Here is a 14,648-nt window from a genome sequence, read left to right as displayed (position 1 = left end):
TTCAATAAAACGAAAAACTATGTAAGATCTCCAGGACATATCATGAAGGGAAAGGAACAAGTTGGAGTAATACAAGTAATATATGATTATATAACTTACAGAAGGCAATACACTACTCCATGTTAACAACTAGTACAGACCTTTCTAGGTATCTACATTTGAAAGTAAACTCGTCTTTAAAGGATTGGTATATACTAAACTGTTAACAGTACTACTTCTAAGAAGTATGAGAGTAAGGATAGTGTTCAAGAGGAACTTTAGCTTTATGTACTAATTGTTTAACACAAAACTGCACTACTTGGCTAATTAAAATGTTTTAAATTTAAACAACTATTTCAAAGTTTACCTACAAATGACAAATGAGACATGTCCTCAGCTATGATGTACTTCTAATATATTAAATCTTTTTTTCTAACCAGCATTTATTGTTTATTAACAATTACTTACCCCCAGGTAATGGCTTATTTTTATCTACATTGTTGTTCTCATAGTGGAATTCATAACCAAAATGCTTTACTCTTCTGTGTTTTAAGGATTTTTGAACTGTATGAAGAGAAGAAAGCAAATTATTTGGGAGAAAAGAATTTCATTCCTTCATATATTTTAAAGTGAACATTATAAGTAAGGATTAGTTTAGGAATGGTAACTTTCATTAACTGATAAATTATTGCTTTAATAAAATCAACCATTTCATCTCGTATCTGCTGTTCTTTTAAGTCTAAAACTGTAACGAACCCTTAAAGAGTCTCCCCCAATCTATCTGAAAGAGCTGAACACGCACAGTGCCGCTCACAAGACTGCTAATGATGTGGAGAGAGTCAGAGTAACTAATTTGCAAATATCTCCAGCAGGCTCCGACTGCATTAGAACAGTACGGTGCTGACCTGCTGATTCCTCAGAGGATATCTGCCTTAGGTGGAGAGGATCAAATAAGACAATACATGTGAAAGGGGTTATAAATGTTAGCTCTACAAGGCTGGCTTACAAATATTAATCAGTTTGGAGTTTAAAATTGATAGCTATATAAATGTTATTTATTATTAATGCTCCTAAGAATTGTTGGTATGACTTGCCTAACACTGGATCCAGGCTACTTTCAGTAATTTTAAGGAAACAGTACAGTTTTAACAAACCAAAGGAGGAGAAGAAAAGAAAGATCAGTATCATGGCCATTTTGCAGACACTTTTAAATACCAGATTTTAAGTTTTACTTACAATTTTGGTTCTCTGTATCTTCTGTCCAGTTAACACTTTCTAAAAGCATTTTCTCATCCTCAGAAGAAATAATTTCTTCTACTACCATGAGGCCTGGAGGTAAGGCTTGAAGCCCCAACTCTTTCCACTGCGCTGTGGGAAATGAAATTAAAATACTCACATACAAATCTTAAAGTTCTTATACACAAATAATTCTGTCCCAAAAGCCATTTATTAGTTCATAAGACTCCTAATCCTTATTTTCAGAAATAAGAATGCTAAAAGGCACATGACATATTAAAAATACAAAAATAAGACCAAGATAAAATTATGGTACATTTATGGTACATAAGTCCACTGTATTTATCAAATAGAACAGTATTTACTTAAATATTCTGTTTGAACATGACTGAACCAGCTTTTAAATCTCACTAAGAAACAAGGTTTCTCATAATATCTACAGTATGCCATGCTATAACCAAGTCTGATTGTCCACAAATAATGAATACAAAAATTTACATGCTTGTTTTTGCCCTCAGATTCTTGATACTAGCTATGGTCAAGTAACAGAAAAATGCAAAATAACATAAAATTTTCTGGAGAAATAAAAATATCATTTATGAAGAATTATTTAGCATATATTACAATAATTTAAGTCCCTATGTCCTTCGAAGTTTTAGATAAGTACAGCTCTAGAAGGCAAAATAAAAAGAATTTATGATTAGATAAGGGGAATAGTGTAATTCATATTTACTATTAGAGAGCTGATCATGTCACAGACACAATTTCCGAAGCTTTTCCGCAGAACAGTTTTCATCTTTCAATCATTTAATATAAAAATTCACAAAAATAATGTCTACTAGATTTGTTAACATTTTGGAAATAGAAACAGTGAATCATCTGATAAATATTCGCTCAGTGCTTACTATATGCCAGGCATTATATTATTTATTCAAATTACATAAGGAAAAGTTTGGGAAGAATTCCTTAAATACAAGTAATTTATAGCATAAGTAATTCATATTTAGTTTTCTAAATATAGTTTTTTAAAACTGAAGAACCAAAAATATCTCTTGTGTTTGTTATTAACTGGCTATCTTGTCGCAGATATAAAACAAGTATCAAAATGTTTGCGACAGTTCTATTCTCTATTCATTTTATTCTCCATTCATTTCTACTAAAAATGATTTCCAAGGTTATAAATGTGATTATAACAGTCTTAGAAGTACATCTGGATCTAATGTATGATTTCAAATAAAGAACACTCCAAAAATCACTTTGTGCAATTTCTTACAGAGTGTTCAAGATACCAATCGAGGGAAAACCCAAGGACAGTATTTTCTGATAAAAACTTACTCTCAAACCATTCCATTTTCAAAATTGATCATAAACATATAAAATATGGAGATAATCTAGTTTTTTAAATCTATAAAGCATAAATCAGATTTAAAATTAAATACAGACACTGAGAATTACAACTTCTAAAATTTATCTTTAAAAGAGTCTTTAAAAGTTTCCTTGAGTCTTATTTTACAAAAACACAAATTTGATCAGATTATACTCATCCACCCACTCAAAGGCTATCTAAACAAACCCTTTAATTGCCTAAATAGGGGGCAAGTGAATATAACAGAACGAGATTAGACATCTAAATCAAAGTTCACCTCACTACATTTCATTTCCACAGGACAATGTTGAAAAGATGTAATAATCCCTATAGAAATTCTGTAAATTAGTCTATAAAGGTTTGATTTAAATTAGTTAAGTTAGGGGCCAGCCCTGTGGCAGAGTGGTTAAGTTCAGCATGCTCTGCTTTGGCACCCAGGTTCATAGGCTCGGATCCCAGGTGCAGACCTACACCACTTGGGGGCGGCCATGCTGTGGCAGCAACCCACATACAAAATAGAGGAAGATTGGCACAGATGTTAGCTCAGGGCTAATTTTCCTCAAGCAAAAAAGAAAGAGGATGCTTGGCAACAGATTTTAGCTCAAGGAAAATCTTCCTCAGCAAAAAAAAAATAAAAATAATTTTAATTGACTAATTAAAATAATTTAAATTAAATTAAAATCAGTTCCTCAATCCCACAATCATGTTGGACCGCACAGATATGAACATATGAACATTTCCATTACTACAGAAAGCTCTATTGGACAGTGCCACTATAAAGCTTTTGGGATCTTTGGTGGCTAAAGGTGTTCCTGAAACCAGCGAACAGCCATTGATGATTAAGTATCTAAGTACTAAAGTCTTTTTTTCCTTTTTGCAATTACTGATTACAGTTTTTAGCTGTTTAACCCACCCATTGCTGACTGTGCTGCTTAGGCAATACACTATCTGACTCCCACTAGGCTCCTATAGATAACATCTCCCTGGAGCCTGGGTCACCATGGTAATGGGTGTGTGAGCTGTTTTTCAGGAATTAGAACTCCTTGTCCACTTAACCCAGTTGAGACCACCAACTCATCAACCAGGCCCGTGCAGATGTCCGATAGGTGACCTTTTGACATAAAGAGGCTAAAAACTCCACCCTCAGGTCATGCTAATGCTGCCTTTTTGTCAAGATGAGCCCTATGAAGTCTGACTATACTTGTGCAGATCGTCAATTACCTCACCTCTCCTCACCTCCAATCACCTCTCTCCACATTTCAGACCACCTTGCCCCACTATCCCATAAATATCCCTGAGTCCCTATTTTCGGGGAAGCAAATTGGAGGCTCATGCTCTCACTTCCTCACATGGCTGCCTTGTGATTAAACCCTCTCTCTGCTACAATCTCGCCGTCTCAGTGTTTGGCTTTCTGGGCAGCCAGCAAAAACGAACTTGGTTCAGTAACATTCCTCCATAAAGATGAAGCTTGCACATAATCATTTGGATCATAATTAATTCCCAGGTGATTAATTGAAAGCTTCCAGTTAGACACTGTAAAATAAATTGGTGATCTGAGTCCCCAACATTCAATTTTGAAAAACACAATTAGATAGTAGGATTCCAAAATAAGTAACATGCATAAAAAATATATTGATAGGTTGGTGGAACCAGCTCCTTAAGGCAGGCTATGTCTAACTCACCTCCCTTCAACTACCAGGGCCATGCCTGGCACAACTAGGTATTTAAAGAACATTTGTAAACGGATGTCCTATTTTATTTCATAACAACTGAAACTCCCAACTCAGGCATGAAAACAAAATTCACACAAAAGTAAGAACTATTTTGGGGCCAGCCCCATTAGCTTACGTGCCAACCTTTAGAGAAAAAAAAAAAAAAAAGCAAGAATTACTTTTAAAAAAAAGAACTACTTTTTTAAAAGATACTTGTATGATAATACCTTTTTCCACAAAATTCAAGTACAGAATGATCTTTTGTCCTAAATCATCCACTATTTCTTTTCCGTTGAGGGTAATGTAGGCTCTCTCGGATTCCTCTGTAGTTTTGTATCTTACAAATGAGTAGGGCTTATTAGGTGGCATTAGGAGAGCATCCACGGGTCCACATTTCTCTAAAACTGGAAGCAGCTGGTTCCTACTCACACCATTACCCAAACCACCATTGGCAACAACCAGGACCTTAAAAAAGCAAAAACAGAAACCAACATGAGCAATTAATATCAACCTGTTTATTTTTAAGTAAGATTTTAAAATAAGATGATGTCTACAAAAGTGTAATTAAAAAAGTTTTCCTTACGATGGTTATTTGGTTTTCTAATTTCATCCAAAGTTTATAAATCAATTTACTAAATATTTGGAGGTTAAAAAGTATTCCTATGTTGTAAAGATTGATTTTTAAAAGTGCTTTCAGTAAAATATTTATTTCCTAATGACCGTACATACAAATTAAAAGATAACTTTTTTCACTGTTCATAAATGTAAATTTAACATAATGGAAAGAGAAAGCGCAGAGAGAGAGAGAAGAAGGAACAAGGAGTTACATAATACTTGCTTTTTTGTCAGACACTGCTATATGCTTTTTCCTACTTAATCCTTATTAACATAATCTTCACAACAATCCTACAAAGTGGGTAATATTAGCCCCACGGCATAAAGGAAGCAATTGAAGATGAGAAAAATTGGGTTAAGGTAATGACTAGTAGGAGTGGGTTTCAAAGCTATCTCTGTCAGTTTCCAGAATCCATACTTTTGATAGAACCATTATATAATGTTTACTAAAAACTAAAAGTAAAGGTATTGACTCAAAGAAAAACCAATTACAGGTTCTACTGAACATAAAATAGGAAGATTTTCCTCTATGAGTAATTCAGTTACTTTGCAATTAAAATTTTTTCCTCTGTAAGTTTCATGCTTACTACCTGTCATTTGCAGACCTGCCCTGAACTTATTCAAGGGATTTTGGGGGATGGGGGAGGGAGTCTCCTGTTTTTATTCCAATGTTCATGGCCTAGTGCCCTTGTAGTCTTTGTACAGTCGGTCCTTAGCATCCGTGGGTTCCGCATCTGCAGAGTTGACCAACTGCAGATGTGTACAATGTTTACAATCCGCGGGTGGCTGAATCCTTGGATGCAGAACCCAAGGATTCGGAGGGCCGACTAAGAGATGAGCATCCACGGATTTTGGTATCCACGGGGGTCCTGGAACCAATCCCCTGTGGTTAAGGGACGACTGTACTTATAAAGCATTCTACACAGCATTAAGATCTTTCATTTATGATCTGTAACTGTAACTCCTAAAAATTTTGTAGCATAACGAAAGTAAACCATCGATAGCCAACTCTCATAAGTTTCATTATTTATACCAGGTACTAGCAAACTTTTTCTGAAAAGGGCCTATGTAAAATATTTTAGGCTTCCCAGGTCATATAAGTCTGTCACGTAGTCTTTTATTTTTTAACAACGCTTTAAAAATGTAAAACTCATTCTTAGCTCACAAGCCAGATTTGACCCGAGGGCAGCAGTTTGCCAAACTCTGATTTATACTAAGCTGGAAATCAGAACATAACGTATTAGTTTCTTTTATACAAAATAGGATTATCTACAACCTTGTTTTAAAAGAACGTAATAGAATTATTATAAAATTGGATAATAAGAAAAGCTCTGTTCCATCATGGGACAGCCAACATTTTATATGTACCAAAGTATACACCTACACATCCTAGACAAACACACTAATGCAATACTACAAAATATGGTGTAAAATTTAGTCTCAGATGGCTTGCCCTGGACCTAATTCCATGGGGTTTGTAAATTAAAGCACCAAAATAATTTGGTTATATGCAGCCGTAGTTTCAAAAACATTTCCATATTCCCAAATCTAAGGAACTGCAAAGGTTTTGTAAATGTCGAGGTCCACTGCTCCATCTAGGAACTAAGGAAGATGGTGAGGCGTGATTGAGGAGGACTAGTGGTGCTCGAAGATGCTGTCGGAGTGGTTTGGGGGCAATTCTAAAGGCAAACCACACAAAAACAAGCAGAGAGGGGAGTGAAGGAAAGAACTCATTTCCTATTCCATGTGAATTATACCATATAATTAAATACAATAATTGTTTTATTTATAATTGTTCAGCCAAGCAATTTTCCCGACAATATGAAGTAGAGAATTTAGAATTTTTTTTTGTTATCTTCAGTCCTGATGGTTTGAGGATCACTCCTCTAGAAAAATCTCACGATGGCTATAAATTTGCACAAAGGCATGTACACTTAAAACACATTGCGGAAAGAGCATTTGTTCTCCCCTAGATAGATAATATATAATTGGAAGTCCTTCTACAATTTTACTCTTTTCCTTTAAAAATACTGTGGAGAAAAAAATAATCAAGCCCAAATAAGTTGATACTTTAAAAGTCACCAAGGTAAGATTAAAGTTTCTAGAGATCTGAAAGAAAAGACAGACCCAACCAGAAACAAGCTTCAGAGGCAGCAAAGAAACTTAACCCATTTCTTTTCTTACCAATTCTCGTCACGACCCCTATAAGGCATGCTTGGGAAGAGATCAGAGTAGGGTACGTCAGTTTAATCTTTTGAATGCCTCACAGCCTCAGTGGCTCTTGGCAGAAAGTCTATGCAAACATATTAATTCTAATCTGTTATCTACTCTATCCTTTTTATAGGGATTTGGTTTAAATTCTCTAAAGTCATTAATATTTAATGAAATCTAAGTATGGGCCTTTTACCTGCTAAATTTAAACTCACCTCAAAAGGCTACTCATTCCTAAACTACGACGCAGCACAGAAGGCAGCCTCAGCATGATATAAGGGAATGGTATTGGTCTGAGAGTCCAGAGACCTGAATTTTAATCCTAGTTCCACCTTCTCAATTGTATGTCTTTGGCCCTCGGTTAGATGATGGCTAAGCTTCCTTCCTCTTCTCATATCCTTAGAACCAGAAAGAACATCATAAGAATACTTTATATTTATATGGTATTTTAATGACTAGTAAGTACTGTCACATACATGTTCTCTTTGGACTCTAACAATCCAATGAGATAAAAAGGTATGCAATACTATGTCCTTATGAATGAATAAAGCTGAGGTCAAGGGTACTGCTCATGTCCAAATAGTGGAGAAGCTAAAAGTTAAACTAAGTTCTTCTAATTCAAAGCCCAGGAAGTCTCATAGTCCCTCATATATATATAATTTAATTATTGCCATCAGATAATGAAAAGTCTTTGTAGATAAGGTCTAATAAACAAAAAATGTTTTATAGCATATAATCAAAACACTTTATAATACAGACAAAGTTAGGAATAGAAGAAAGAAGCCTGCGTTAGGATACAAAAGATCTAGCTTTAGGTTTCTATTCAGCCACCTCACATCAACGGACATATCACCACCTCTTAGAACCTTAGTTTTCTCACCTATTTCATAAGGATTTTTAGGGAATTAGATATAATAACGAATGTAAGAATGCTTTGTAAACTGTAAACAGTTTTAGTGTTATTGTTATTAATATCTACTCACAACTTCCTCTAGTTCAACACAATCAAGGGAAATTCAATGTCCCAAAACAGAAAGTGATCAGGTCCCATCATACGTATACTGAATATAGACATAACACACGACTGAACAATTACAGCATTCCTCTCTGAGCAATTATTAACAAATATCACTGTGACACATTAACATTGCAAAACATTTACATTCAAATACATTATTCAAATGATAATAACAGTTTTAGGTCACCTGAGTAGCATAGGATACTGTCTCAATGCCTTCATGTCTCAGCAAAGTATGCCTGGCTTTAATCTGTTTCCTTAAGAACTTCTTCTCAGTTTTATTAAGTTTATAATTATTTTGATGGTTGCTGTCCATGGCAATACTTAAAAAAAAAAAGTACAAAATGTCAACTTTAAGATTCTGAAGGGACAGTTATAATGATGCTATTCATATTTTCTATAGTTTATAAATATTTCTATGTGACAATTTTTTTAAATGCTTACTTTACCTTTCACCAACCAAGAGAAGTGAGAACAAACAGATGCTTGGACAATAAAGGAATATTTAAGAAGGTAACAAAGAAGCAAGAACATCTAATAGCAGCTCTGGGGTTCTACAATATGTTCCAGAGCTTCAGCTCTCCTAAGGGAGCTGTTTTCCCCAGAGATGATACAGCCCTTTACTTACGAAGTCCTAGGTAAAATGTGCCACAGACAAATTTCATAAACTAATATTAGGAAAGAAAAAAAGAAGAAACAAAACAAAAAATTCACAGAAGAATATACAGTATGACTCCATTTACATAAAGTTCAAAACCCAGAAGTAAGCCATATATCATTTAGAAATACATATGGAGCAAAACCCAAGAAAAAGCAAGGAAATGATAAACACAAAGTTCAGGAGAGAAGTTATTTCTGGGGGGAGGAGAGGAATGGAATATGAAAGTAACACAGAAAAGCATCAAAGGTATTTCTTCAGGTAGACAGTGGTTTAGGTGTTTGTTTACTTTTTAAACTGCACACATTATACATTTTTATATCTATAATTTTTAAAATAACAGATATCAAGAACCCCATAGAATTGTTTTCATTTTATTGAAATACGTCAATCAGCAAGTAGTCACTAAGTGCTTTCCCAAAGAGGTCTTCACGCCATCCAAATCAGCACTCTACACCATGCTTTATTACAGTGGCCTATTTTGTTTGCAGAATTTAACACAATTTGTGATGCTTCATCTGTTAGCTTAAATCCCCCATCAGGATGTCAACTCCAAGAGAGCAGAAATGCCAACGTACAGCAGGTGCTCGACACAAACTTGTTGAAGGGAATAAACGAACGATAACAGGTGCATACACACACACCTATTTATGGTCTCAGTGCTCTGCGGCATACAACTACAACACATAGTTTATGCTTTCAACAAAAGTGTCTAAGCTGGTTGAGGAAAACAGACTAAACAATGAAAGAACATGATATATCTTTATATAATTAAGTGTTAATGGTACAGTCCAGTCTTTAGTTGTGACATGAATTAGAGACAAAGTAAGACTGACATAAACTAGAAAAATTGCAGAGAACTTCAAAACAGAAGGGGACCTGAGCTGAGTCCTGAAGGACAGAAGTAAACAGTGTCATAGGGAAGGGAGAGTATTCAGTAAGGCAATAAAGGGAAGAAGCTAAAAACAGAAATGGATGTGTCTGGCAAAGACAGTGAGAGGTAAGCATAATCTTTTAAGCAGAGAATGTTGGCTGATCCACCAATCCCACTCTTCACCCACTTGAAAGTCTTCAAAGTTAGCAAACAAAATAAATATAGGGAGTTAAATAAAATCATATTCCAAAACAGCTCATAAACAGTCAAAACTCTAATTACTAATCTTTATGTACAGAAGAAAAATGCAGAGTCTATAGAAAGAACAGTAATCCAGCTTAACTAATACACAGCATGCATGTGATAGGAGGTAAGGCCAGTATAACAGACTAGCTGGACAGCATACTAGAGAAGTGAGAGGCAAAGGGACCTGCTACGATCCAGCCTGGCAAGTAGAAATGCTGGACTGGAGTCTGTAGGAAGGGTGGAGTCTGTAGGAAGAAAGGACATACGGCGAGAGGGGGAGGGCAACAGAAAAGCTCAGGCACAATCAACAGGCCTTGAATACTACTCAGACGTGAAGGAGAGAGGAATCACACATCACTTACAGGACAGAGCCTGAGTGACTGAGAGACTAGTGACATCACTTCAAAACTGGAAAGTCAGAAAAAGGTCAGGAAGAGCTGCTCAGTAAGGAAGGTAATGAGTCAGTTAGGATATAATATGTTTGAGGTACTGGTGAGATACACAGTTGCAATGTCTGGCCGGCAGATGACAATACAAAGTGGCTAAAAGGAGAGGGAATGAGGTTAGAGAGAAAGCCTTAGAAGTCATCCTTAGACAGGAAGGGGACAGCTGAATGGATATTTTTAATATTGCACTAATTATAATTATTTATTCTAATGTTTGTTCCTTTCCAGTGAACGAAGAGCTCTTTGAGGACAGGGATTAAATCATATTTTTCTTTGTTTCCCCAGAGCCTCCTTCAGTGCCATGAGACAGTATAACACAGTGTTTAGGGGTCCAGGTCCTAGGTTCAAATCTCAGCTCTACTTATCGACTTATCAGCTGTATGATCCTATGTGAGCTAATTAATTATTTCTGTGCTTAAGTTTCTTCATCTGTAAAATAGGGATAATAGTGCCTATTCTTGGCACGTAACTGCATCCATCGCTGCACTAAAAAATGTGACCAAACTCTAGCACAGCTTCTGGCAGCATAAAGCCATGTCCCTAGGAGGACCCCAGTTAACCATTAAAATGCCTGAGAAAACTCAAAATGCTGCCAGGAAATTTTACCATTTGTTCTAGCAACACCTGACAATAGGCCCCTGACCTGTGTTTCTGAGAGCATTTACTAAAAGGGGCTTACAAATAGTAAATATGCATCTCTTGCAACTCAGAAGTGTCTCTCTCAAGGACCTGAGAGCCATTCCTTTGAAATGTAATCAAAGGAAAGACAGAGCCTCTGTCTCCCAGTCTCTGTGGCAGGAGAGAGAACTTTGATAACTGCCAGCTGGCAAACACAGCTGGCCTAACTGCATTTGTACTGACCAATCCTTTGTAATCTTTCACTTCTCTAAGTCTACTGAGCCCCTGCTCTACGCCCCTCCCATTCTCCCTTTAAAACACCCAAATCACTTCTGCACAAATGAGAATGGAGCTCAGCTCTTTCCCCTACTGTCAGTAGTAAGAAAATAAAATGTTTCTACTGCTCTAACTAATGTCTGGCTGTGTTAATCTTTGACACTAACTCATAACTTTGTTAAGGATTAAATACATCTATTACTAAATTATGTCAGCCCTAGCTATCTTGTGGTTAAGATTCTGATATTCTCATCACTAAGGCCTGGGTTCCTTTCCTGGTCAGGGAACCACACCATCTGTCAGTTGTCATACTGTGGCAGCTGCCTATTGCTGTGATGCTGAAATCTATGTCACCAGTATTTCAAATACCAGCAGGGTCATGATGGTGGGCAGGTTTCAGCAGAGCTTTCAGACTAAGATGGACTAGGAAGAAAGACCTGGCCACCCGCTTCTGAAAAACCGGCCATGAAAACCCTATGAATAGCGCCAGAAGATGAGAGGATGGTACGAAAAAGACCAGGCAGGGTTCTGCTCTGCTGTACACAGGGTCGCTAGGAATCAAAATCAACCTCATGGCACTAACAACAAATTACTAAATTATTGTTAATTTCCAGAAGAGCCAAATCAGAATGGTTTAAGAAGACAAAGAAAAACTGAGGGCCCTCAAAGGAACTTTCTTATTGCTATTCCATTCCAAGATCATCATCTTTGGAACGGCATCTTTGCAGTATGAAATTGAGAACAAGGGATGAACACACTAAGAATTTTTTTTCTTAATATGTCACATGGGCAAAGACTGCAAAGTGGAAGAAATGAGAAAACTAAGATACTGAATACATCTTTTTAAGAGTCTGACACTAAGTGTGCAGTACCAGCAGATGGAGCCTCATAATCACATTTCTCTCATCCCCTTTGCCTTCTCCTTCCCTCAGTCATGCAATATTATTACAGGTGAAGAAAGACAAATCCAGATAGCTCTGGAGGCTCATTTGTTCCTCATTCCAAAGACTTGGCAATGCACTGGCCCAGCAGGTCTGAGTCACCTCAACAAGGAACAGGCTGATACCAGGTGCTGAGGTCTGGGGATGCTCCCTTTCAAACAAGGCCACTTCCCTGGCCAAGGAATTTCCACCATTGCACAAAGGCTTGGATGCCCCTTGCCTTGTTATGGGAGTGTTATGGAATGTCATGGGAGTGAAGTCACCACTAGAATACTAGCCATGCTGAGTCCAGTCTAATCACATCCAGCTAAAGCACACTCTCTATAGGATAACAAGAGTTAAGAGATCACACACGCTCTGCTACTAAGTTTAACCCCAAGACATCCTATGGATATCGCCCTCAGTGGTAATAGTAGCATGTGTGTCCATGCCCTCCTTGAACAACAGAGTGCCTACAATGAACCAAGCCTTATAGACAAATGTTCCTGTGCTTGTAGGTAAATTATACTTAATAGCAAAGATTAGAAAGAACTTAAATTCCTATCAAATGGGGCCTGATTATCGAGTACAGCACAGGTATACATATAAATTTCTAGGACATACAAGAAATCAGTGATATAGGCTACCTCCAGGAAAGGGAAATGGGTAGATTGGTACAAGAATGAGAGGGAGCTTTCCTATTTCCTAATTTTTGAATTTAGTAACTATTCAAATTGCATTAACCATTAAGAAAGAAAACAAAAATTTTAATTGATTAGAAAAAATTAACCCTGTCATTTGTCATATCATCCCGTTTTAATTCCTTGAAGAATACCTACTCTATATTTTCTTATGCCCTCATTAATTTGTTTATTCACTGTCTTCCTTGTCCAACTTACTAAAAAGCAACCTCTGAAAGTAGAAATTTTGTCTATATTGTTCACCCTGTGGCACTCAGCACCTAGCACAGGATCTAGCACCTACTAGCCATTCAATAAACGTTTAATTGAGTAAGCCTAAACTTACTACTCTTGCGATATTACCTCCTAAACCTCTTCTTCAGAATTCTGAGTTTGGTGGCCCTCTTCAATGTTTTCATTAATACCTGGCGTGTATCTCTATCTCTGCAGTTTTCACATTGTCTAATAACGACCTGTTTGTGGGCTCACCCAGAAGTCTGTCATCTACTTGAGGGCATAGACTTGAGTCCCTGGCATACAGCAGACACTCAGTAAATATCTGTTAAGTGAAATCAATCAAAACCAGAAGCTGACACTACCAGAGGCCCAAGGATCTCCAGGATTACTCAAACAAGAGCGTAGGAAGATTCAGCTGTATGAGCTACCAGACCACCAACAATGCCTTTTCCTCACTGGATTGGCACGGGTCAGAAAAGCCCCGGACGCGCCAGACTAACACTCCCTACTTGCAATCGCCAGTCCAAAACCTCAGAGGAAACAGGACACTGACACAGACACCACGTGAGCACCCGCACTAAACACAAACACGTGCACCTCAAACACGGACAGACAGGATCACCCAACGCCGGACAGCCTACTGCCTACGGACTGCCCCAGAGCACTGCGCCGGCCATCCCTCCCCGCCCTAGGTTCTCAGGCACAGGACTGTGAGGCAGCTAGAGAAAACCGGAAGAAGGCGACAAGAGAATGCAGTGATTTGCAGCCATCATGCCCGCCAGTAAGACGTGCCACAAACCTCCGCCTGGGCTCAGGCTGAGTTCTCACCACGTGGGTGCGCTCTCCTTCGCCAGCCTCTCCAATCTATCTCAGAAAGCAGCGGCGGATACTCACACACCACCCCATCTGGGCGCAGCCATGTTGGAGAAAGGTGCACTACGTTTCCCATGAGTCTGCGGGGACGACGAACGGCGCTCCCACAATTCCCTTCGCCTTCCAGAGCTTCCTATTGACTCTTTCTCTGCCGGGCGTGGTTCACCAGTCAATCGCTCTCCGCTGTGGTGAAAATTAGGTTGTCTTAGTCGGGGAAAGGGTAAGGGTAGGGAGTGCTGCTTATTATTAGCTATCCAATTGGACACTTTTAAACAGGTGTGTGTCCGTCGGTCCCTCAATAATGCCCACTCCCCCACCCCCTCCTCTGGGGGTCTTTTTGCTTCTTTCCTCAGGAATCTTAGAGGAATGGGAGAGGACCTTGGGATCTGAAAGACATCTTATGGGCGACAGCGAGGGAGGTGAAAGTGCATGAACATGCCAGGGGAATGGTGAATAGCGGAGAGTGGTAGGAAGATGAGTGGAAGAATGTTGAGGGAGGTAGGACAGGAAAGGTGGGCTGCGCCAGATTATAGAAGACTTTAGGCTATTCTGTTCTGTAGGTCTAAGGGGGTCCCTGGAAGAAATGGAGTGATAGGACCAGAGCTTCAGGGGGAAGGTGGGAAGAGAGACTGAAAGAAGACTGCTTCACAGGCTATCGCAGTGGTCAAGTGAAAAGTAACAAA

At 38.0% G+C, this 14,648-nt stretch overlaps 1 protein-coding gene across 6 annotated transcripts in view; it reads right to left on the bottom strand.

Moving 5' to 3' along the window:
* The window catches only part of ALKBH8 (alkB homolog 8, tRNA methyltransferase), a 52,521-nt gene extending 38,418 nt beyond the window's left edge, over nt 1–14,103 (bottom strand). The window contains exons 1-6 of one of the 6 annotated variants that reach the window (XM_070490355.1): nt 13,892–14,025; nt 8,325–8,460; nt 7,335–7,517; nt 4,521–4,758; nt 1,216–1,347; nt 448–543 (exon numbers count right to left, since the gene is read on the bottom strand). In XM_070490355.1, the coding sequence (XP_070346456.1) occupies nt 448–543; nt 1,216–1,347; nt 4,521–4,662 (370 nt within the window). In that variant the 5' untranslated portion in view covers nt 4,663–4,758; nt 7,335–7,517; nt 8,325–8,460; nt 13,892–14,025. Of the gene's footprint in view, nt 1–447; nt 544–1,215; nt 1,348–4,520; nt 4,759–7,334; nt 7,518–8,324; nt 8,461–13,891 lie in introns of all 6 variants that reach the window. The other 5 variants (XM_044752700.2, XM_014860776.3, XM_014860777.3 and 2 more) reach the window with 5 other exon arrangements.
* Between the last annotated feature and the right edge of the window lie 545 nt (nt 14,104–14,648).

Source organism: Equus asinus, chromosome 20, assembly GCF_041296235.1.
Source record: "Equus asinus isolate D_3611 breed Donkey chromosome 20, EquAss-T2T_v2, whole genome shotgun sequence".
NCBI lineage: Eukaryota > Metazoa > Chordata > Mammalia > Perissodactyla > Equidae > Equus > Equus asinus.
The sequence above is the reverse complement of the archived record's forward strand: the minus strand, read 5'-3'. Positions and strand labels throughout refer to the sequence as shown.